At 40.3% G+C, this 26,275-nt stretch overlaps 1 protein-coding gene and 1 long non-coding RNA gene across 3 annotated transcripts; one reads left to right on the top strand and one right to left on the bottom strand.

The window, feature by feature from the left end:
• Positions 1-6,935: 6,935 nt before the first annotated feature.
• On the bottom strand, positions 6,936-9,767 carry LOC121193217. Its single transcript, XR_005895263.1, has 3 exons — positions 9,167-9,767; positions 8,169-8,249; positions 6,936-7,668 (listed from the first exon to the last, which is right to left on the bottom strand). It is a non-coding gene; the product is annotated as an uncharacterized LOC121193217 (long non-coding RNA).
• Positions 7,560-24,262, top strand: LOC121193204 (carbohydrate sulfotransferase 11-like). Of its 2 annotated transcripts, none has more exons than XM_041055422.1 (4): positions 7,560-7,690; positions 18,164-18,240; positions 19,188-19,349; positions 20,076-24,262. In XM_041055422.1, the coding sequence occupies exons 1-4, from the start codon at positions 7,597-7,599 to the stop codon at positions 20,757-20,759; spliced, it is 1,017 nt and encodes a 338-aa protein (XP_040911356.1). In that variant the 5' UTR covers positions 7,560-7,596; the 3' UTR covers positions 20,760-24,262. The 2 variants fall into 2 exon arrangements, with proteins under 2 accessions (XP_040911356.1, XP_040911347.1); XM_041055413.1 differs by having other exon boundaries at positions 19,185-19,349.
• Positions 24,263-26,275: the final 2,013 nt, after the last annotated feature.

Raw genomic sequence — 26,275 nt, 5'->3', positions numbered from 1 at the left:
ATATTAGCATATCTGTTCAGAATCACATGCTCATCATGCCTGATTTTTTCATCCACATTGAATGAAGTATGTGTGAGATACAGCCACGAATATCCTGTGTGTTGGCGAAGGGTCATTTTCGTGGCGACGCCACGGGCAGACCATGTAACCCACATCAAAACATTTTGATACCGATTTTCAAGTCCGTAGGTCTTACGGTGAATATTTTCACACTCTAGGGGGTGCTGCAGAGCTGTTTGGCTGTGCCTAGTCGCAAGGATAGTGTCAAACAAGAATTTTCATTGGGGGACAATTTTGGGCAAAGTTTCGTGACTTTTTGAGCACATTCAAGGGGTCAAATTAGCAGACAAAGCGGCGGAAGAAAAATAAAAGAGGAGAATAATAATAATACCTTCAGTTACAAAAGGGCTTCGCACAAATTTCGTGCTCGGCCCCTAATAAATTTATAATTTAATGTTGTCTTGCTTCGTTCTCCAATAAACCTCCTTCAGTCACTACTTTCATTTTCCTCCTCCACTTTTTTACATCAAGTATTATGCATGTTTATAGTCAGTCTGTTAGGTATACTTTACCAAAATTTGACCGATGCACCTCCCTCCCCGTCAAATCATCCATACACATATTCTCAGTTCTTCAGGAAACACAGGGCCAGACTGTGTTCTCATTTAACACCTGGTGATTTGGGTCTTAATGGGAGTCAGCTTCTGGCGCTAATCTGCAGTACAAATGGCCACAAATGGTCACCAAATGGCCTGATGACCATGAAAATAAAACAGAAAACACATATGGCACCTCAGATCTCAACCCAGCTGCACACTTCAGAGAAACTCTGGTGTGCTATGTGAGGGATGGTATTTTCCATCATCATCAACAAAACATCAGATGATGTCATGGCCTGCGGAGGGATGGTGTTGCACCGCTCCAGCTGAGTTTCAGACACATATTGAAGGTGTTTTGGCATCTTTCAATAGTACAACACCCTATTAAGACATGTAACGCTGCTTGTTTCTTTTTGGTTTTTGTTTTTTTTGGCAGTTATATGTGAATTATAAACACAAACGTTTATGAAGGCTTCATGAGAAAGTCCCTAGGCATGCTTAGCAACGGTATCTAGGGAGCTGTTTGCTTAAATTCTTCTACTTCAGCATTTAACATGTACCATTACCATTACACCCATATCAGCTGAAAGGAAATGAGCCTGTGCACACACAGACACAGACACAGACACAGACACACACACACACACACACACACACACGCACACACACACACACACACGCTTGTTTTACTACATTTGTGGGGACCTGCCATTGACATTATGAAATCCCTAGCCCCTTACTATAAGGTCCCAAAAGTATAGTGGGCCACTGGGTTTAGGACCCCACAGATATAATAAAACAAGGCCCATGTACACACACCTACACACGCACACGCACACACACACACACACACACAGTGATTCACGCTTTCCATGGTGCAAGTAATGGTTCAATAAAAGTGTTTTCACAGTCCAATAATCTCCTATAGGGTGACTAAACACTCTCATCAGATGGAACAGAGCGAGGGAAAAGAGTAAGTATCATAGCAGTGTGCCAGAGCAGTGGTTCTAAACCTGGAGGTCTGGCCCCCAGGCAAAGTGTTTCAAGATGAATCTACAGTAAGAAGCCACAAAGAAATTAAAACACACTTCTGCTACACTTCTGGGGTTGTACTAAATATTCATAAACCCATTGCTAAGTTGATTTTGAAGGTCTTAGAAACTACTAACTGATTTTAAACTAGTAATGTACTAAATCATGTGGCAACATTAAAACCTAATATATAATAATAAATTGGTATTGGTTCCTAAGAAATATTGGAAGCATCATCCAGTCAAAAGCAATAAACTATGTAAACTGGAAATTACTGGAGCAACGGTCGTACCTAAAAAAAAACTTACTTACTGTTTTAATTATGTGTTCATGAAAAAGTGTGCAGGTTTCAGAGTTAGTAGTATTTGTTTAATCAAATAAATATTTGATTAAACAGGTGGACATTTTACAGATTAAGCCATTTAACCCCAAAATAGTTGCATCTGACTAATAACAAAATTGGATCAAATTCCTGCCAAATCAGTTGTTATTTGATGTGCCATTTGTGCTAATGTTGCATTTGTCATCTGATTCAGTTTATTAGTGAAAAGCTGGATCCATGTCTCAAAAAAAAAAAAACCTATTAAACAACCTTAGAGGGGAAAATCACACTTTGATTAAAATGCTCCCAACCTCTGATGACTGGTTTCAAGTATTAATAGATAATAAGCAAAACAAAATGGGAACCAATAAGCTGGAGAACATCCCTGGTGGACATGTGGTCATTTCTTGCAACCTAAACACAGGACAATACAAACCGGAAATTCTGTCAGTTCTAATGATGATACACCTGTGCCTATAATTAAAAGCACATAAACTAGATTCAAGCCTGAAGATTGGGCATATATATGATATGTGTTTGGTGGGATTTTAACCCTTATGAGACAGATTTAAGTACAAACAGAAAAAATGACATACAAAAAAGGTTATGCTGTGGTTTGAACATCATAATCACATGTGCAGCAAGCCCCCCGCCCCCTCCCAGCCCCCCTCCATGTTACATGTTTACATAGGCAGAAACTTTTGGTTGTATTGATGTTGCCTAGATTAGTGACTTGCACGTGTTTAAAAGGCACATACTCATTATACAGTGACCATTAAAGTACAAGCGAGGTTGTTCATGTCATGGGGTTTTTGTGGGAGTTTTTTTCTTGTTCTCACTTAAGGTCAAAAGGTTGAAGGATTGATTTAAGGAGGAGGACTTTTAATTGTTTCGGGGGTTTTGAAACACTTTGAGACCGGAAATGTTGGTTACGTAAACCTGATTTGGACTTGCAGTGTGTATCAAATGAAAGCAAGAGCATGCTCGTAGACTGAAAGTTATTGACTCAGACTTTTTCTGGCATGCACGATAGCATAAAAAAACTCTCTTAAATCGTATTCATTCAACTTAGTTTCACTCCATATTTTTTCCCTTGTCCTCCACACCACCTTGCAGTGGCTCTGTGCTCCCCAAGAGAGGCCTGCTCCCCAGTTTGAAAATCACTGGTATACAGTATGATGACAAATCTACAAAATACCCTTAAGGCCTTTTTCGCTAATGTGACCCGGTGCAGTTCATTTGGGTATGACTGTCTGAAACAAGCAGTTGGTGTATTATAGGCTGCCTTCACAGGCTTATGATTAAATCTTTTCTAAGACTTAAAAACTGACTCAATTTCTTGTCCAGGAAAATGTCCCTTCATGTTGTACAGCATGTTTTAGGGCCCTGTTATTGTCCTTCAGTTTTACATGGGATGTCTCCACACCAGGCCAGTCAACCCAGCCCATCCCAGCACCACAAACAGAAAACCATATGAGATCAAAGGCTGGTAATGAAGTTAACCACCAACTGCAGGTCTTACAGTACATGCTAGAAGGAAAACTGCAAACGTTTACTTGCCTCAAGTTCAGTCAGACCGTGATTTCTTCCAGCTTGGATTCGTTCACGTGCAATCAGACAAATTCACCAACTATATCCAGTCTTTGACTTCTTCTTTTAACTTTCAGAGTGATACAGTTATTTGGGCTTTTCCCCACTTTGACCGATTGGCTTTAAAATATTTTATTTATTTATTTTATTATTAACATGTTGGGCACAAGGGTACAACATGGCTTCATCTTGTTGAATGACTCTTGACACTGTCAAATCCCTTATTTAAGCCACAGTAAAAAAACAAAAACAAAAAACTAAACTAACAGCGATTGGATTTTATGTAGTCTAAAACAACTCTAGATCTGCTTGTTAGTTATTATTTACACAGGAAATAAACACTGCAGAGATTAGAATGGGCTTTCCCTTTACAAAATCTCCCTATATTAACATATCAACTCTGTAATACAAATGAATAATCAATAGTTCTAGTGCTAAGTTGGTTTAGTGGTGTGCTGACAGTACAGTTGAGCAGATAATTTGAACTTTTTGGCCAACAATGATGCAGTATAAAACAGTGAGTCCCAAACTTTGTTTGTCATGCGCCCTTCAAGAAGCTGAAAATAAATACTGCTAAACTTAATCTTGATAACTCCCCTGCATTTAAGCAATCTAGTCACTTTATCATTTCCAATCACACATAGATCATTGTCATAGCACAGGTGGAGCTCACAACATCAACACTCCACTCCAGCAATTGAAACACTGCAGCAATAACATGTAATAATGTTATTGTTACACCTATGTTTGACAAGTCAAAATGTTTTCTGCCTTGGCTAGGTTTGTTGAACTTTTTTTATACTCAGTTGATCTATTCTTTCTCAGTCTGTAAGTATCTATGCTATGCCTTTTAAAGGAATTCTTTGACAGTTTGGGAAAATATTTTTGCTTTCTTACCAAGCCTGAAAAATGAAAAGATTGATACCACTCTGATGTCTGTACATGATATGGAGTTTAACCAAGGAAGGAGCTGATTAGCTCAGCCTAGACTAAAGATTGGAAGCAGGGAGAAACCATTGACCTGCATAACTCTAAAATTAAAACCAAGCCCAAATTAATATCTATCTTTTTTTTTTTTTTTTACCTTTGGACAGAGCCAGGCTTGCTGTTTCCAGTCTTTTTGCAATATTAAGCTAAGCTAAGCTAATCGACTGTTGTATCTTTTACAACTGAAAGTGCAAACCTGCATTATCTTGTGTCAAGCCTGAGTCCTTCCCACAGCGGTCAGGATTTGAATCTGGCTCAGGCCCTTTTAAAAAATTAGATCTCAGCTAAGCCAAAACAGGTCAAGTGTTAACCAGGCCTTTAGCATTGACATTAGTCAGATAACTGTTACCATACCATAGTAAGGCTTGAATAAAAATATATTTTTCTCCATGGCAGACTATACAGTCCAAACACATGTAGCTCAAAACTGGAACATCTTATTTGCCATAGACTTTAATGTAAGAACAGACCACCAACACCCCATTCACAAACAGTAGCCATTGCCCACAGTACTAATCAGAGGAGTGGAGATGATACTGAAAAACTCCTTAGTGACAAGTAGGTAGTGGATCAAGCCCTGTGGGTGGTCAGAAAACCATCTACTGGTGAGAGTTGTGTGGCAAAAGCTAACAGTGGCCCAAACAACCACATAATTTGCCAAGGCTTTCCTAACCAAGCCTCTCTCATTCTCAAGTCTGAGATCTCTGTTAAGTGTTTCCAAGAATCCCAGGAGGCATTGCATGTTGTAGGCCTAATGATGGCCATGTGGATAATTACAGCATTCTCAGATATGGCAGCATGAATGGTAATGTTGCTCACACGCTGACCTGGCACTTCCTCAGTGGCTCTGCCACGTCTTTAGACTTTCATCAGGTTAAATCCTGCCTCAGGAGTAAGCAGTTTGGGCTGTATTTTGAAGGAAAAATACAGAACTGATGTTGACGTTACAGTGCCCTGTGGCACATACATCTTATTCACTAATGAAAATAACTCCTCTTTAAAAAGGAAACTTTTGATGAAAATCAGTCTCCTTCGGAGGCCTCAAGCTCACGACATTTTGAAATTTCCTGTCATTCTTTGTAATTTCCCTGTGTATTTCTCTTTGTCTGTTTCTATTTCCATCCTGATACAACAGTATGACTTTTTTTTTTTCTATTTTCATATCTTTACTGACAGATTTACAAAACCAGCATTTAAATGTGTATGAGAGTGAAAGCAGTCAACAATATAACCTGTCTTGATGAATAGTTGTGCCATTCAATATGGGTCCAAATGTGAACCAATGCATTTAAAAATGGGTAAACATGTTTTTCTTGTGCAAAATTTTGTGTGAATGACACACACACACATGAATACCATCTATATAGTATGTATTGCTGATTGTATGTGTGCATTTACTGTGAGTTACTGTGTGTTTGTGGTGCTGTTATTCTTCACACTGAAATGTGACAGACTCAGTCACACCAAAACTGACTGACATGATATAATATAATGCTGTGGGTAAATCTGGTGTGCATTACGCACACTATTTGGAAACAGAATTGCAACATAGATAATTTCTAATATTGCTCACTCTGACAGATTTAATCTACACATTGAGTTCTCTGGGTCATGACTATGTTTTCAGTCAGCCTCTAACTTGATATATTTGTCACCATCCTCCATTAGTAATGGCTTACAATTTGTCAAAAATATTTCCCTCTAGTAATGACATGATTTAAAGCCTTGCTTGAATGTGAAGTTTATGAATTGCATATAAACAGTGAAAGGATGCTGTAAAAGAAAAACAAATGCACATATAAACTCTAATAGTTAAGCATCAGTAAATGTACTGTTACTTTACATAATGTAACATTTGTTGTAAGTAGGCCTGTTATATCAGATTGCATGATGGTGCTCAAAGCAAGAGCAGTCAGTACTGCAGCCATTTTAAGTTTCTAACAGTGGCACAACAGATCAGCACTTCTTTTCCCTGCAGCCTCTGGGTTTACAATAAGTAATTTAAAATATGACTCAAAATAAGATGTGAACTACATATTTGACATTCACAGCAAGCCAGCTGGTATGCACATTGTAGCCTATATGTATATTTATTTTCTGACTCTTTTAGTAAATGTTTATGGAAGTTTCACGTTGCTCCATTTTTTTGTAGTTTTTTTTTATTCCATAAAACGTCTTACTGCCGGCGTCGTCTTGCTGTCTGTAGTTGCACAAGACAGTACATGATGTACCTGAGTTCATGCTGAAATCTGTGAAGGACTTAAGTGGTACCTTCATGTTCTCCTTGTAAGCCAACGCTTCTCAGATAGATAGTACAGCTTATTGTAGTGGGATTTAATCACTGGCGGTTACTTTTAATCGTTAGGCCAAAAATGTTCATTGTATTTTTTTTTTTTTTTTTTTTAACCACAGGGGGATGAGACGTGTTGTTCGTACTATTCAATTTCTACAAAAACAGCTGAGTATAATTCACGTGGAGAAACCAACTTTCTCAGTCAGGCTTAAAAATGTCCAGCATTACCTGAAGGCAGCACAGCAGCCGATGACTCTGGCAGAGGGCGCGAGAGAGGAGTGGGTGTGACGTCATGGCACGGTGCCCCGTCCTTGTTTGGCGGAGCAGAAGTTTCTGTAGCTCCGACAAACTGCAGACACCGGTGGTGTGGGTTACAAGTGGAGCTAAAGCGAAACAAAGCTGCCTGTTCATAACTTTTTATTCTGCGTTAAGACTTGTCATTGTAACATTCTTTAATGTTTTGTCCAAGGTGACCTTGTTTGATTTGTCATCATTACTGAGTTAACCATATTTTAAAAACCGGGTAAAGACCACATCGTGCGCTGGTGGATCCATGTTCCACTTCAGAGTCAGAGTTAACGGTTAACAACTGTGTCGCTCAAAAGGCCAGTAAACGTTATCCCTGGATGGGCTGTTGATATTTTTCCAGCAGCTAATACATAGGCTCGTAATTCTTCGGAGAGTCTCTCATCCTCCGCCGGGTGGTCTCGTATGAACCGTGTCGAGGCAGCGGCGAGGGGTCGGTGGCTCCGCCAGCAGAGCGGGGCTTCAGGATGAGGATACCCAGAGGAGGACGCCTGTTCCTGGCGACGTGCCTCGGCTCGCTCTTCGTTCTCGTGCTCTACCTTCAGAGCATCACCAAGCCAGGTGAGATCCCACACACACGCACATACACATACACATACACATACAGTCTTTGAACACAAAGAACTACATCAACAGTATTGTAACGATATTAAAAATATAAATATACATACATTTAAATACCCTAGCAATAACGCTTTTATAATGAGTGCTGGAAGTAATAACTGCTAGATAATATAGTGTAGTTCTTCATTCAGTCTTTTAAATTGGGCTCTCTGTTCTTGCAAGGGTTGTGCACCTTTGGTAAACAATAATTTTGACACAGGGACACTGGCACACCTGTGTGTGTGTGTGTGTGCGTGTGTGTGCGTGCGTGCGTGTTCATGTATGAAACAGAGGCCGTGTACACAGACATAATGAAATGTGAATGAAATTGAGTATGAATAAGCTCACTGTGAACAGTGGAATGTTTTGAGAACCCCCCTCCCCGAGACCTCCTGCATTCCTCTGCTCCAACCCTGCTCTCCTCTTCTCTCCTTACCTCTCCTCTCCCTTTGTTTCCTGGGCTGAGCCCATTCTGGACATTGAAAGACGGATTGGCCCCCAGGGGACTGCAGACTTCCTGGGGGAGAAGTCAGAGCTCAGTCAGAGAGATAGGGGGAGAAAGGAGGAAGAGCACTTGATGAAAATAATAATGATAATGATAAAGAATGAACAATAAATAAATCATTACACCCATAATTTCTCCTGAATTGTCTCCAGCACACACCCCATGATGGAACAGTACAAAACCACAGCAATAAATCACCTTTTTAGACCATCAAACACTGAATTTATGCTGAGCTGTCAGTGACAGACAAACAAAACACATGCTTCCAAAACTACAAGCAGCACACTTTAGCACTCCTACCGATTCTTGTCTACCAACTAGGTGCATGTACCTTTACTGCCTGACCTGTTTAGGCTTGTCTGCTTTACAGCCCCACCAGTGGCCATGAAAACCACATTAGACAGGACTCATTTACAGGATGTCAACAAAGCACAGGACTTCCTTAATTGCAGCGTATCTAGTCAGACTGGGTTTAAAAACAGCACTGAATTCTTATCATGCATCATCTCAGTGTTTTCCGTTCCTTTTCATTTCTCACAACTGTTCTTATTTTATACTGGAGCCCAGTGAATTGAAGCAGGATAGAAGGAACGTGCCAGTTGTATTTAAGTACAATAATCTTATGCAGAATGTACTCATATGTTACTCTATGTGCTGTGTATTTTATTACTTTTAATAATGAAAAATGCATTCCTAATTGACAAAAAAATGTGATTTATTCCACTTTTAACTACATTTTAATCAACATTTTTGAGTTATTCATGAGACATGTTTGAGATCCAGATCAGTTTCAGTCAAAACCTCCTGTGTAACTTATAGTCTGTATAAGGATAGATATGGTTTTTAAGAACAACCTCCTTTTCATCTGCACATACATACAACAGTTAAAAATCATTAAAATGACTTTTGAAAGAGGACTTTTTTCAGACCTGACACCAACACGTGATCAGACCAAGTCCAAGTCAGAGGGTTTCCACTATCACACTTTATGTAGACCTGTTGGGAACATCATGACTGTGAGTAAGAGAGCCAAGAATACATTTCCCTTAGGGCTGAACCTCTGGTAAATGATTTTCATAGTGTGTCCATGCGTGGTACAATGGTAACAGTCTTATGAAGATCTACCACCAGTTTGGGCTCTCCTCAGGGCTGTGTTCTGTCTCCACTCTTATTTATTTTATACACCAACAACTAACTCAGTCAGCATTTAGACAGATTTTTTATTATTCTACCATGTGTGGACTATGTCTTAGAGTTCTCATTGATTTATTTGTCACTTTTTATAGTTTTTACTGTTTGTTTGTGGCTACATTGGAAATCAATTCATAATAATAATAAAGTTAATCAACACCTGTGAAATCCTATGGCCAAGTATGATAAAAGCTTATTTTTTTTATGTCGGCTATATCACAGGACTACTTTCTCTACTCGTCTTGCCTCTTCTCAGCAGTTTTTTGTGATCTTATTTCATTGCTTACATAAAACCCCCATGCAACACTGAGCCAAGCCCTTCCTCCCCAAAAAGAGAATAATACTTGCCACTGCTTCATAGATGTAGTCCTGTGTTTGTACGTTGAGCATAGACATTGTAGATCTCCTTTTAAAATGCCCTCATGTTTCCAATCCACTTTGGCTAACAGAACCTCATCTCCCAATTAAGCCTACTATTTAATACTGGACACAGAGCACAGTGCATATTATTGTTGTGCTTTCATTGTCTGACTTCCTGTGCCAACACCCTTGGTTCGGCTCTCAGGAAAAAATACGAGTCCTGTCCAGTGTGCTATTATAAACTCATTAGTGAAGTCATGTCAGATTTGTTATCTGTTAACGGTTAGTTTGAGTGATTGAGATTCAGATGTTTTTTTTATTTTGAGATTTAGTTGTAGAAGGAGCCCACAAACAACTTTGTTAAATTGATCAGTAGGAGTTCAAGACACTGGACACATGGATGACTTAATAAGTGATGAAGCATGTATTGGCTTAAGGCTAAAGCAAAACAAACAATACTTTAACCATACTGCATCTGTTACAGGTGCACAGTGTTAGTGAACTTTATGAATTACAAGTTAATTAACATTAAGATCAGCAAAAAACACCTCACCAGTCATCATCAGTTCAGTAGACTGAAGCGTGAAGAGTTTTGTTTGAAGGGTTCAGGCTATATTATAGTTGTATAGGACAACAGATCTCTCATTAAGGACCGGTCAGCAGCATCTGTTCATGCATGCCTTTAAAGTCATGGGCAAGAGAATGTCAGGCCTGTGATCACTGTCCCTCTTCTCAAATCAGTTTTTTAAGATAACAAAATTCAAAGTAGGTGCGAGTGAGAAAATATCAGATGTGCACCCCTGATAAAAATAGGACAAATCTTTGTCCTCCCCCTGCACTGCCATGAACTCAGTTCCGAAGTACTGGACTTTAGGTGCTTTAGAGAGATAATCTTGACCCGATTTGTTTTATTTAGCAAAGATTAAATGCAAACTTTTGACCCCCCCCAAAAATACCTCCCTCAAGCCGGTGTTTTTGACATGCTGAGGAAATCTCCCTGACGTGTGCTGTTTCCATTCAGCATCTATTATTAGAAACATCATAATTTAAACAAAAATAGAGAAACACACCCACTTTCTTTTTCCTTTCATTCGCTTTTATGTGGTTGCGTTGACTCAGCAGTGCTGTGTTGCAGTGTCAATGTGTGTGTCGTGTTAGTATACGTACAATGTGTGCTACTATGCCAAGTAACTTTGCTCAGTGGAAGGGTGGTGCACAGTGTGTGCACTCGTCACAGATGATGGCATAAACTTGTTAGCATTTGCTGTTTGACGCAGGAAACTATTTTCTGTCATAACCCTTAGCACCAAAAATTAGGGTGTGAACGTTGAAACTTTCTCTGAAATTTCAATACGAAACACGACAGATGGGACGGTGTGAGAAATTAAACATGTCAGTCTTTTGGCCAAGTTAATCAACCCTTATTCTCAGCATATAGATGCACTTGCCATTGTAAGTAAGATTTTATGATATCGCTGTATAAATATTTCTCATCATGTTTATTTTCATGGGGTGGACCTGTTGCTGCACCCGCACTTGCTGCTGCCATTCCATGTATTGTTATTGTTTACTGTGTCTGCCTTCATCCTTCATCTTCCCTTTGTGTTGGAAATAAGAGTAGAACTCTTGTAGAATTACTTACTATGCTGCCCCAGTATGTCAAGAAAAAAACCCCTCATCTCTAGTACCTAACACATCCGTGGTGCCCTCGGTGGACAAGTACTGTCACATTTTCAGAATTCTGGCATCAGCTCGGTTCTGAAGATTCGGTTCTTGTGACGTCCCTCGTCTGTAATGGTTTGTTTGCATCATTTCATGGAATTCAAAATAAACTGACGAACGTTGCTCTTGAGCACAGTGAGGACTTGAATGTGTCTGGGGTTTGCTCTTGGTAAAATAATTATTTCTGAACCATGAACATATTCTCTGTTCACGGTGCTGTTTGCTCTACATTCACCCTCTCCAACTTTTCCACTTCATTTACTGGGCAGCTGTACACGACTTCACATGCTAGAGGGTGGGAAAACTCTTCTCTCCCTTTCCCAGCTATCAGAGACAATAGCGAATTGTGTGATCAACAAGCCAAACAGCCTGCAGGCACCTGAATAACACATTTTATACCAGTGGGTTCTGCCTTGCACCATGCCACTGTTGTAAGTCTCAAGTGCTCTGTCACAACAGTGGTCACACATACTGATCAAATCCAAGCTGAATTAAAAAAAAAAAAAATCTGCCACCAATGACCGGCAGGTCAAGTCCAAACACAGGACACATCAAGACTTGCTCTGGTCTGTCTTGCAACCACACAGGGTCCCTGCACAACTCACAGTGCATTTTTTACCTCAACCTACTGTAGGCACACAAACACACACTGTAAGCTTTGTCACTGAATACGTGTATTTACCCACAAACACCAGGGTTGCGATGCCTTTAAGGCTCCCACAATGCCAGCAGCTCCTCGGACCACGCTGAACACCACATGCTACATCTGCTGGCTGTTTGCTCTGCCTCATCCTGTGAGGTGCATGTCAAAATGTCTATTTGTTAATATCACAAACACGCTCTATCTTGTAAATCAGTATGCCCTCTGGCTTCCCCATTTTTCAAACCGACAACATTAACCACGGTTTTTATAAAGAGGAAGCGCTTGAGCATAAGTGGAGTTAAATGCAAAAGCGAGAGCTGAAGGACTGTTTTTTAAGTAGCTGAAGATCCTGTTATGGTGTCAGTGCTTCATGGTCTGATCAGACTGTGCCTCTGAGTTTTTCTATTAAACCAATAGTTGTGGCATTTTCTGTGTGCATCTTTGTAAGTTCTTTGCTGTTTCAGTTATAAAGGAGTTTATTAGTTTGGGATCAACAAACAACAAGTAGCGCTGTTATTGAGAGACAGGAGAGCAGTGGTCAGAATGTAGTGACGCTTTTGGAAAACTGGACCCAAACCTGTAACGTGCTTGTATCAAATGTTAGTATTTGTTGGGGCCTGGTGATCTAAACAACTTATACTGTGGATTAGTTAAATTGTTCGACAGCATTGCACAGCACTGAGAAATAATCACATCACAGTCACAATTGATCATACAGCGCAACAGTACTTTTGGAACAGAGCATACCTCTTAAAAGAGGCACAGCTGGGTTGACTGAGTTAACACCCCTCATGTTGTTGTTTTGGTAGCAATAAATAAGATAAGTTTGATTCACACAATAAAGCACGCAGAGTGCAGGCACTTACAGTATCAGTAGTAGTTAGATTTTAGTGCCTGGGAATGAAGAGCAAGACACTCAAAGAAACGCCCCAGTAACAAATTATAATAGTGCTGCACTTAAGTGTTTTAACAGCAAAAGACCAATAAGTATCATTAAGAATGAAGGATTTTAACTCATGAACATAACTGACCCATGCTAATAGGAGCTAATGAGAGCTGCAAACATTTTATACTGCAGAATCTGACTCTTCGAGGGAATTTGAACTTTAAGCTCAGTAGAAATAGTAACTTAATTACTGTGAATAAAGTATATTTATTGACTGAAATGAAACACAATATCATAACATGTTTTGCCATATGGTCCAGCTCTAATATTAAATCTAAACGCATTATCTGCTGGGGTCACTTAATCCCCTTTGGCTTCTCTTGTCTTGGCCCTAACATTCAGGTTGTATTTATACAGTTGTGAATAATAACCCAAACTTATTAGGGCCTCACCCGCTGAGGAGAGTCCCTCTACCTTCATCTCTACCCTGAGTGAACTCATACTCTGTCAGACCAAACCCTTTTAATGTTTTGGAGGATTAGAAGGGGGTTGCAAATATATGTGTGTTGCATTTTTGCATGCAACATTTTAAAGAACTCTGCAAGTGAACAGAAGAAAGGGTATGGGTAAGATTAAAAGGAAGTGCTTGCCCCCTTACAAAGAATATCACTGATCGTAAAGTCACCCCATCTTGTTGGTCTAATTACCACCATGTGCAGCTCCTCACATGTGGATAGTGTGACACTTTTAAACGAAGCTACACTCAGAACAAACACAAAAAGTCAGGTGGTCTTTTATCTCTGGTAACCCCAGTGTGTCTTCCTGTCTTCCGTTGTTTTTGTTTGTGACATCTTATTTTCTCTGTGAGTCACTTTCAGTTATGTTGTGAAACGGACTCTTACACACCTCACTCAGAGCAAGTTACATTACAGTTTTGTTACAGCTCACGGAAACTTCCACCACGTGGCTCTCATAAAGACAGGCCCTCCTTTCAAGTGCAATTAAGCACAATTTTACCTCTTTAAGTAAATATTTACCTCTCTGCTCTTTATCATAGTGACAAAAGGGAAGAGGTTTTTCAAAAAAAGAGAAGATTATTTGCTATCAGACGAGGGCAGAGATTTGTCTTGTAAAATAAAATAAAAAAAAAATTACACCTAAAATATTTCGATGTATTGGGCCCACACAGTGGTTTTAGTAGACTTCTTAACAAACATTGTCCCCGTCTTTCTGTCAGCTGATTAGTCACAAGATAGAGCTGTCTGTTTATAACGATCCAGACCAGTATACAGACTTAATGGAACCTTGTTTGTCTGGGAATAAAACACCAGCACAGCTTCACACGCCTGGCAGACTGTTAAATCACACAGACCCAGGTTCAAAATGGGATTGTTTGTGTGCGTAGTAAGACTGGGGCTTCTTCTGCTCTTCTTCAACTGTCAGTGTTGTGTCACTTCCTGGGTCTAAGAGGAAGTGGCGGTTTTCTGGTGTATGTGATAAAGCACACGACACAGAAATGATGTGCTTTGCTGTCATCAAACAGGAGCAGACTCTGATGTGTGCTGCTCATTTTAACAGAGAAAACACTGACAATGTGAGCACAGTTAAAAGCACTGATGGATTATAAAGGAAACTTTTTACCTACACTACAAAACTAATGGAGGAGAAAGTCTCGGCTGGCTGATGTCTTGTAGGGACAATAGACTCTTCAGCTTCAAGAGAAATGCATAGAATGAGTAGAATGAGTTAGCTGGATTTTATTGTAATGTTTATAGTTTGTACAGATCTACAAATCAAGCAGCATGTCAGAAAGAAATTCTGTCTCTTCAAAGCAGAGCACAGGGACACTACCCCCTCCTCAACAAGCTTACAGTTTCACACTCGTGTACTCACACATTTAGTACTCACCAGCTGTGCACTGACACACAGCTGCAAAGTCTATGCAGCGTGGTGCTTTTTATTGTTTACCATGTTCACCATCTTAGCATAACATTCCCGTATGCTAACAGTTGGTAATTAGCACTAAACGCAGTACATCCAAGGTTGAAGGGAATGCCATTAGTGTAATTGGTCAGTGGTGATGATGATGATGATGATGATGATGATGATGATCACCAAAATCATCAGAATGGGTCATTTGGAAACCAGGAAATCACCTAATAAATGTTGTGATATTTCACTGGATAAGTGTAAACTTGGACCTTCCGGTTGGTGGTAGAGGAAAAGTTAGGTGATTAGTCATTAGAATTCAGGCTCTGGGGACAATAAGTGCCTGTACAAAGTTTAATGGAAGTCTGTCCCACAGTTGAGATATTTCCGTCTGGACCAACATGGTGGATTGCCAACCTGATAGGCCATCATTGCCATCCCTTGAGTCACACCACGAATGTGAAACCTTGTGAACTTTATTTTTTTTTTCCTTTTTAGGATTTCCAAGCAATTAACTCACTCAAGCACCCATGTACTCTACACCCAGAATACGTCATAGGATAATGGAGATTCTACAAAGGCTACCACTGCCTGGAAAGTACAATAGTACAATACGTGTCATCAAACAGGACGAATCCAGACAGGGATTCACTTCCCTGTCTGGAGCTCCTGTGTGAAACAGTGTTAACAAATTGCCACCCATTTTACCAGTTTTAAAGCATAAAGTAAAGCAAGTAGAGAATTTAAAGCTCTGTTAGCATGTTAGTGATAACTTAATCTTTTAAGGGCAGATTCAAATAGAGTGATTTATTAGATGGTGTATTGCCTTAAATCACTCAGTCTTTTCAGACTTTATAAACACATTACAGCACCTCTACATTCTCCCTTGATGATTTTAGTTGATAAATTAGCTCCGTATTTGACATTTACCCCCCACTCCTCCACCCAATTCCTATTTTCCCCTCATGATATCAGTATGGATGAAATGCTTAAATGTTCCCTCTCCATCATGTAGTGTTCATACTTGAAAACAGACAACAAAGCATTAATATGAGTAGAGCCTCCACAAGTGTTTCTTGACCTACTTTCCAGCTTCCTGAGGAAGCGTCCTGAGTTTGCTGAAGGCTTTTGCTGCGTAAGATGTGAACGGTAGTGCTGTTGACTGAGAGCTTAGACACCTTATTCATTATATTCAGTGGTACCTGGGATTTAGATTTGTCTGATTTCTTTGTACGACGAGCTTTTATGCTTCAGACCTCTGGGATTTGAGTGTGTTGTTCTTCTTTCTTCCTATCAGCAACGCATTATAACTTTGATTCTCTGAGTTCTCGCCAAAATATTTTATCATGTGTATATACTTTATCATATTCACAAAAAAGTTTTATAAATTAGATGTAAGTGTGTGTGTGCCATGTGTCCATACATAGCCTAAGATGTGGATTATACGCATCCAGCAAAACCTTTCAGCAGGGTCCAGCAGGCCTTAGATGTCTATCTCTGTGTTCAGATGATGTGGCACAGATTCACCCAGAGGAAGTTGAGGATTTTTGGTGAATCATGTGAGCTCACGCAGAGGAGGGACAGATAGAGGCTGTATCACGGCAGGCTCAGACTTACTGTCTATCTCAGATCCTCTTTCACTACATGCTCTACTGTACTTGCTGAGTCACCGGCCCTGTAATTGTTCTCCTTTTTCGGTTTTCTTCTTCAGAATGGCAGGAAGTTGTAATGATTTAGAGCTTGACACTAGACTGTCAAGCCCACACAGATTTATTTATATTTCTGTGCCGTTTCAAAACAGTGAAACTTCTATGTTATTTGTTCAACGCCAACTCAGCAGAAAGAAGAGAAACAGAGAAACAGAGGTTGGAGACAAACAACCTCTGTCTCCTTGATTTCTCACTTCCATAGAATAACCCTTCACCTTGCTTTTTATTGCCAGCTGATATGTTTTCCATATGATGGTACTGAGCTTTCTCATCATTTTAAAGACTTTCTTTCAAGTGGTTTCCCCCGTTCAGATATCTGCATATAACACATTCCCCATCTTTCTTCACCTCTTTCTCGTTCCAGCTTTGCGTAAGATGTAAAGCGACCCTTGGCACCCTTGAGCCACATGTGCAAAACAAATCAGTGTTCTTGGTCAGTATCATTAGCTGCAGACACCAACGCTGCCTGCCATCAGGCCTGGAGAGAGGGGGGATGGGAGTGGGTCGGGGGGTGGAAGGAGAAGACAGATGTGTTTATAGAGGCTGGTGGAGAGAGGAGAGACAATAATAAGGTCTCCATCCAGATATTGTGACTTCTTCAAACCAGCAGAGCCTCCAGCAGGTCTGTCATTACAAATACATGTTGTGCAGGCAAAGCTAGCTTTGTTCAAACCCACAGCTAATCAGCGATGCATATTTATGGTTGTTTGTTTGTGTAATGTTAGGAAATTGGTAGTGGGTGCTCTCCAAATCTGTTTTGTTTTGTACCGTGTCCTACAGTTAATTTCCTGTGGATAGATTCATTTCCTAAAGTCAAATAAAAAAAGGACTGATTAAGAAACAAAGTAGCAGGGTTTAATATGCTTATTAAGATAGCTTCTCCCATCTGATTTACAAAAGGAGCTTTTTGAATCCCCAGTGATCATCATCCATTGTTGACATCATCTTGTGCCTTAAACATCACCCAACCCTGGTTCCTGTGGAATCTATGGAAAGTGTGAGGATTTTTTTTTTATAAGAGGGATCACGTCATGACAAAGGCAGACCAGAGGAGGGTTGGAAAGTTGGCTCTGACTGACCGTCCCTATAACTCCATTTGGACATCTTTACAGTGTAATTTAAACCTCTGTGCAAATACTTGATGCATTGCAAAAAAGTGTTTCTCATTTGTGACCTCCATACAGGGTTATAAAAAAAAATAACAGTACTGTGATCAGACATAAATCAGTGGTGACAAAGTCAACAAAGCTCCCGCAGTGAAAATTCATCAGACACATTCTTTTGTTGAAGCATAAACCACAACGTGCAAAAGCTTTACTGTGGTATTATTATCCATTTACCGTAAATACTGTTAGAAGGTGAGAAATGAACCAGAGCGTGAGTTTGTAAAGGCAACACAGAAACACACTTCTGCTATTAAATGGGCTTTGTTTGATGCACATCGAATCAGGAATAATGAGGATTTTAATCTTCTGTCTAACTGTAGAACCTGGTGTGAAGACTGGCAGCAGACCAGGGAAAAGCAGGAGAAGTCCACTGCAGACGCTCTACAATGGAGACCAGGTGAGAGCTCAGATGCACACACACACACACACACGCACACACACAGTCATTACAAAGTTCTACCAGCTTTGTATCCATCCATTGTCTGCTGCTAATCCAGGGTCAGGCAGCAGGTTAAGCAAGGCGGCCTAGACGTCCTTTTCACTAGCAACGTTTTCCATCTGGCCTGGGAACGCCTATATAATCTCTCCAGTGTGTTCTCTGTCTGCCCGGGGTCTCCTATCTGTTGGACATGCCTGGAAACAGAGAGAATAAGATAGCCTTGCTAAGTTCAAAGGTCACAAACTCTGGTTACCATCATTTCTAAAGCTCACTAATTATGTATATTATATCATGTTTATCGACTTTACATTTCCTGTGGAACAGTAATTGACATTGGCAGGGAAAAAGTTTAGTACTATTGGAAAATTTTATTTATTATGATTATTTATTTGGTTTCTCAGTGCAAGTCTCACCTGTAGGATATTAACGTTGAGGGGTGCAGTAACCTACACACTGACCATCTAATGATGCTACAGTGTATAGCTGAATGGATATGATCTGTAGAACTGATTCAAGGCCATCACTGAGTTCACATTGCAGCCTGTCATTTCCTGTCATGCATTAGCATGCAATGCAGTGAAGAATACACATGACATACAGTCACAAGCTGCACTGCACTAGTTGAGTCAGCAAAGATACCAAACCCCCTGCAAGTATGTGGGAGGGTTATAGTGGGAATTACTGGTTTATTTTTAGCTTATAGATATTCATTCATAGAAATGTACAATTTGTCAGCTTCCTGCCTTTGAGTCAGTCATAACATGTACAAGACATATGTAGTTTTTGTAAACTATTTTATATAGCAAGCAGTTTTTAAGAGGTGTTTCTGTTTGTGTTTCTTCCTCCCTCAAATTGCCTGTCTGGGCCTTCTTTCATCCGTCCTACATCGTTCTCATCACAAGCAGCTGGAGCTGTTGGCAGCTCATAGGTCCCTCCAAGGCCGCAGGGAGCTGTTGGAGCAGGCATGTCTGAGCCACATGAGGAAGCGCCGGGTGCTTTCGCCAGAGGATCTCAAACACCTCATTGTGGATGATAAACACAGCCTTATTTACTGCTACGTACCCAAGGTTGGTTGCCATTATATTAAGTAGTGCAGCTCTGAAATTGTAGACCAGAGATTTTCAGACTGTGTTAGTTTGTCACATAGGAAGGTTTGGAGAGACGTGAGGCAAAAATACTGTGTGAAAGAAAGATGAAAGGGACAGGTACACGTCAGATTTCTGATTACTACTAATGTAGTTCTGTATTTTGAGTCCAAATCAGTTCTCCTCCTCTAAGTCATCAAATCTGAAGACACAGGCAGGATACACAAATGGCTAAATTCACTATGACTTACACTTTACAGGGATAGTTATCTCCCTGTCCATACCTAAGTAAACTTCCATAAGTCTATATAAAAATGATAGAAATAAGCCACTTCTTAAAACTCCTTGACCTGCCTGAGAATCATTATGTTTTTACATGTTTTTCAGTATCACATTAATCCAGTGACAGTTGCCTGAACATCTGTGGGTACACTACAAACAGGAATAGATCATTTTTGCACTCTCTTAGTTGCAAAAATGTTGCTCAAATTGTAACTCAGTGTGAGTCACTGTGGCAACACTATGTTTCCTGTTGACGAGGACGGGGGTGAGGTGGTGGTGGAAGTATTTACCAGAATGGTGTTCAGTCTGGCAGTTCAGATTGCTGAGATGCAAGTTTGCTGTAGTGTATAAAAAGCTGTAAGTATCTTTCTGCATAAATGTGTATTTTTGCTTAAAGGAGATCCTCCTCCGTTTTATGACTTCCAGGTAGCCTGCACAAATTGGAAGCGTGTCCTTATGGTCCTCACTAGTGACGGCCGCTACACTGACCCCCTTGCCATCCCTGCCAACGAGGCGCACGTAGCTGGTAAGCTCCGCACCCTTTCCGAGTTCTCAGTCCCTGAGATCAACAAACGCCTTCGCAGCTACCTCAAGTTCATCTTTGTGCGAGAGCCCTTCGAGCGGCTGGTTTCCGCCTACCGGAACAAGTTCACACGTCGCTACAACACCGCATTCCACAAGCGGTATGGAACCAAGATTATCCGCCGCCACCGGCTCAACCCGGAGCCCGAAGCACTGGAGAAAGGGAATAACGTTTCTTTCCACGAGTTTGTCCAGTATCTCGTGGATCCTCGGACCCAACGAGAGGAACCTTTCAATGAGCACTGGGAGCGGGTGCACTCCCTGTGCCACCCCTGTCTGATCCACTATGATGTAGTGGGGAAGTACGAGACTCTGGAGCCAGATGCTCAGGCTGTGCTCAGGTTGGCTGGAGTGGAGGGGGTACTTAAATTTCCAACATCAGGAAAGAGCACCAGGACTGACGGCAACATGGCAGCACGCTTCTTTAAGCACATCAGCCCTTTCTACCAGAAGAAACTGTTCAACCTGTATCGAATGGACTTCCTGCTCTTCAACTACTCCACACCAGAGTATCTCAGGACTCGATGAGGGGCAGAGGAAAGGGAACTGACACCAGTGCCATGGATAGATCGGTTGTGATAGCTTACCTTTCACATCCCATTCTTAATTGTTAGCTATAATCATTTTGCACTTTTCAGTTGCCATGGACGGTTTTCATCCCTGCGTAGGGTGGTCCATCACAGGCACAGACATGTCACTACTACTCTCCAACAAAAAAACTGGCTGTGGAGACTGACTTGATTTCTGGTTTCAGTGAATGGATTTTTTGGGAGAAAGTTCCCAGAATTTCTCAGAATTTCTTCCTGAGAAGGAAAAAGATTTGTTTGTGGTGTTTATCAGAACAGAATGCAGACGGGTGGTTCCCAAAAAGTGTTTGAAAGTGCAGGTGATGCATTGACTTTACACACCTTCACACTTTCTGTCAGGTCATTAGTGAGAATTGAGTATTTATTCTCTGTTTATCGGAGTCTCATTTCTCGCCTAGACCTTGGACGTTTAGGTTTTTGTGTGTTAGATGTAGCTGTGGAGCTGGTGTGATGTGCCTTACCAGCCTTCCTGCGGTGCCCACTACAGTAAAGGTTTTCCCATGGCTTGTTCTTCTGAGCCATAAATTAAAAGTCACGCTTCAGAGGAGCAGGTTCTCCTCTTGAGTGGGTATACAGGTGAATATGCTGTCTGTGAAACACAGCAGATTATCTCAAAGCGCCTACAGTGTAATATCTCTGGAAGGCCTTTATTTATGTATGCCAGAACATGAAGTATTTATTATGGAAATGTGTGGATCCGGGCTCATGATTTTGTGAAAATTAATTTTATATGAAACCATTTTTTTTCTTTCAGAGGAAATATTTACTTGCATGGAAAGTGACTTGCTGTCTTGGCTTTTGCACATAAACTGATGCCAAATAGAAATCTTCTCAGCAACTCTAACCTTATCATATCACACTTTTTTTTTTTTTTTGCTGAAAAACGACATCCAGGGCCTGTCTTATCCCACTTGTCAGAGCACTCGTTGACACTATCTTTAAATTTATATCTGAGAGGCATTTCCAGGGAGACGTGCAGTCACTCGTAAATCTCAGCAAAAGCTTGTTGCCATCCCTCCTCTATCGCTGTCTGTATTTAGCTCTGGGCAGGTAGGCTGAACAAACAACCACATAGCTGTGGTCAGGGCTGGGTCCAGCCTAGCGCTGCTCCCAGTCAGAGCTCCCCTTGTTAGGGTGTAGGCAGGCACATTAGGGGTTAATCCACCCACAGTCATCTCCACTGCACTGAACGGCCCTGTTCAGCAAGTGTCAGTGAATTTATGCTAATACTGCAGAGGTTAATGTAGGAAAATGTTTATTAATGACCTGTATCACAAAAATATCAGGTTGAACTAATGGATTCATAAGTTTTTAAAAATTTAAAAGGGAACACCAATTTTACACATCAGAGTCTGTTTACAGGTGTCGTATAAAGCCTACCAGCAAATTTAAATGTCTGTACTTCAGCACATTCAGTTTGACATAAAATACTAGATACTACATGTAAGTGCCATACATCAGCTGTGAGTAGGTTTACATCAACACTGTGTGGGAGATGCAGCTCTTTTAACACATAGTACCCAAAGTTGTTCTAAATCACTATATTTAATATTTTATGGGAAATGCTTTACGGTCAGTGACTACATGAACTCTGAGACCCACAGACATCAGCTGGCACTTTGTATTGTCACAGCAGCAGAGTTCAGCTCTTGTTTGTTTTAAGTATCTTGTGCGTTTGATTCTGAAGAGCATCATATAGTCTGCTCTACAGAAGGTGGAATACAGCTCAGTCAGATTGTGACTCCACCAGTAACAGACATTTCACCTCATCACCCTGAAAAACTCTCTGTTTGCTGTGTTTGTTTATGACCATCGTCCTGCTGAATGATGAAATCTCATCCAATGAGTTTTGATTAATTTGGCTGAATCCGAGCTCAGGATGCTGCTGTAGACCTCTATATTCATCTTGTTGCTTCCATCAGCAGTGAAATAATCAATAAAATGCCAATGGGCCAGTTCCATTGGAGCCATACATGACCAAGCCCCAACAGAACCAGCACCGTGTTTGACGGATGAAGTAATTGTTTGATCTGTTTGTTCATTTTAACAGAGGTTGGTTTTTGTTTCACCAGTTCATACAGAACTCTACCTTTGATACCTCTGACAGGTTATTGTTTTTGAGCCTCGTTATCATCTTCATCACTTGGGTGGTCGTCTCTTTGCCCCTCATACTGACAGACAGCTCCACCTCAGTTAAGCTCTCAGTCAACTCTGAGCTGAACCTTTGCAATCTGGGCTCTATGTGTTAAATGTTATATTTCACATTTCTTTCTATACTGATGTGAACCTACTCAGTTAAACCTGAGACATGGCATGCTAATGTAGTATCCTTTACTAGTATTTTATTTCAAATTGCACAGAAGCACAGAGGCTGAAGAACAATAAAAATGTGTAACTGTCCATATATTTGCAGTGTGGACTGTAATGTTTTGTCTCCACAGTGTCTCATCCCTGATCTAACCTGGACGAATTGGAAGCATTTAGTGCTGGGATTAATGTGGATCTGCCATGTCTTTGTTTAGCTAATTCTTCCTGAGAACAACAAGAATTCACCACAAAACAACAGAAGTCAACATTTCCATTAAAGTAGACATGTCCCACAGTGAGGATGTTAGTGACAGTTGTCCTCAAACAGTATACGCATGTCAAGACAAGTTGGCGCTGAACTTACAGCTTAGTGTCTTTATTTTTCAGATTTCTTTTATAAAATATTTCATTTTGGTCCAACAGGTCTGAACAGGCCCACTCTGGGAACGTTGTGTTTTTCTTGCTGTAGTCATGCTTCGAAAGGTGCAATATCTGTGTGTGTGTGTGAGCCATGTGTTGCTGCCTTTTTCATTAGTGACTTCCTCTTTTATTCAGTCCTTAAATTTTGTGCCATCGTGCTTATGCCACATTTTATTTTTCTGTTTGGCTATGATTGCATGATTGCCATGGATTACAGGGTTTTCATTTGTAATGTTCTCCTTTGTAGGAGTGTGTGATTTAAGCCATAATTTGCAAGAAGCTGTGACTTGCCAAAACCCAATCACACCCTTAATTTTTTTTTTTTGTCCTTCCTTCTGGCTCCATGACATGCTGCAGAAAATATATGTTTTACCTTTTAATTTCCTTTTTTTCCCTGGAAAATACAGAATACAAATAACAAGTAGCAAGTAGAGGGATTACACATACTGTGTTTCCACCTCAGATACCCAGACGCTGCTGTGCATGAGCACAGCTAGTCAGACACGTTTAGCTTATTTTCAATAGAAATGTTCCTTTAGTCGGACCAGTGACTCGGTGAGTCACAGTGAAGAGACGGTGAACAGAGCACAGTCTGAGAGATTCTCATGCACCAGTTGATTTGTGCCACAAAACTGTGAATGTGATAACTGAAGTGCACTTGCTGATGTGATGATTGACTGGCTGGTTACCTTGAAGTTTCAACAAATACATTCCCTTAACAGCAACACTGAGTGTGTGTGGTGTTTTATTGATAATTACAAACACACTTAATGTCAGACTCAGAGATATTCTCTCAAAGGCAGGTTTGTTTTCCCTGTGCTGATGGTAGAGGAAGCTTTCCATTGAGCTACACAGGACAAAGATGACCTGTTTTTTTTTTTCTCCTCACTACACTACTTGCCTGTGCTGGATGAACCATCCTTGGCAAACAAAATCTTTCCTAAGCAGTGTTTCAAGAGCCATGCAGGTGAAAAACATTATTTAAAAATACTTTTTTCTTATATAGAGTTTGAAGTGACATGATTCAAGAGATCTGTCCAACTTTGCATAATATAAATCATTCAATGAAGCAAAAATAATTCTAAATACACATACTGTATTAGTGGCTTTAATGTCTTAATGATCACGATGGTGCCATAGCAAAGGGGGGTTTCATTACACTGTTGGTTTTTATTAAAATATAATTGTTCATTATATTTTAGCCACAAAATCACATAAACACTCACCAAACACTTGTCATGTTTTTGATTCCACACTTGATCTTTGTGCACACATAAGACAGCGTAGCCTACTGAAGGTGTGGAAGCTCAGGTGACAGTGAACACAGCAAGGTTAGAAAATAAAGGCATTTTAAAAGCCCCTAAAGTCTTCATGTGGCAGTGTCAACACTGAAGTACAGTACAAAGTTTTGCCCACAGAAAGCAACATTTAAATAAAGCTAATATTTTCTTGACATTGACATGGTTGTAGATGATGAGATTTTAGCTAAGACACAGTCGACATTTTGTTTTCAAGGCAACTATTATAACAAAAGTGCAAGTTTGCTACCAGATATTTTGCCATCGCACTCTTTGACATACTGAGATTCATAGGGCTGGATGATAAACCATACTTTTTTAAGGGAACAGTTTAACATTTTGGGGAATGCGCTTAGTAACTGCCCTGCTAAGAGTCAGCTGAGAAGGTGGATACTGCTCTCGTGTGTTTACTAAATATAAAGCTGTAGCCAGCAGGCAGTTGGCTTAGCTTACTTAGCATAAAGACTGGTTGCGGGGGGGGGACTATGGTCATGGATTTGTCCGAAGTTAAAAGGTTGCCTGCATACACCAGTAAACTTTACAATTACATTATCTCTTATCTTTATCGCTCATTGCTTTATCGTTATTGCTCATCTCTTTTGTTTACTTTTAAAAATTAGTGGAAGGTCTGTAACTCCTTGATATTGTCATTTAGTATTTTCTGTCATTTAGAGAAAATGAAGAGTTCTCAGAGTTACTATCCATATGAAAACCTGTTCACGGTTCAGTCCCGTCGCGCTGCCGTTGTTACAGTACTGGCCTGAGCTAACCACACAGCTAAGAGTCTGAGGTGGTCGAAGGCTTCTGGGAAATGGTGTTCCCTAAAGGCCGCTAAAATCAGACATAGATAAGTTCACGGGTCCAGAATCTTTAATAGGTCAGACTGTAATTAATTAGGACAAATATCAGATGTGACCCAACACCATAATGGAAGTAAATGTAATGATGTATGAAAAAAAAAAAAAAAAGGTTATAACTTAATTCATTATCCAGATAAATGTGACAGTTTTAATGATACAGATTTCAGGTTATATCATCCAGCCCAACTGATTAAGACACACGTATGTGCTGGTACAACACTAACTTAGCTCTAATTCTCACAGTATCACAGTTAATACATTGATCTCATACAGTAAGCTCGAGTGAAATAAACTGTGATTCAATAGTACAGAACTATATGTTATTACCTTCTAGTGTAGAAAGTACTGTGTAACAGTGTCACAATAAAAGCTTTTAGCAAAGCACTATGAACACTGAAATACCTCACACAAACATTCAGTCACTGACAGGACGGCTCGCTTCCAGTAATGCCTCAGATTTCAGTGTTTATGAGGTTTGTCTCTAAAAATAGGTAAAACTAGTTCCAGCAAACAGAAATGTTCCATGTGGTTTAATGAGTGCATTTTACACACACACACACACACACACACAC

Source organism: Toxotes jaculatrix, chromosome 2 (assembly GCF_017976425.1).
Source record: "Toxotes jaculatrix isolate fToxJac2 chromosome 2, fToxJac2.pri, whole genome shotgun sequence".
Taxonomy (NCBI): domain Eukaryota; kingdom Metazoa; phylum Chordata; class Actinopteri; family Toxotidae; genus Toxotes; species Toxotes jaculatrix.
Note: the sequence above shows the minus strand (reverse complement) of the source record. Positions and strands in the feature narration are given on the sequence as shown.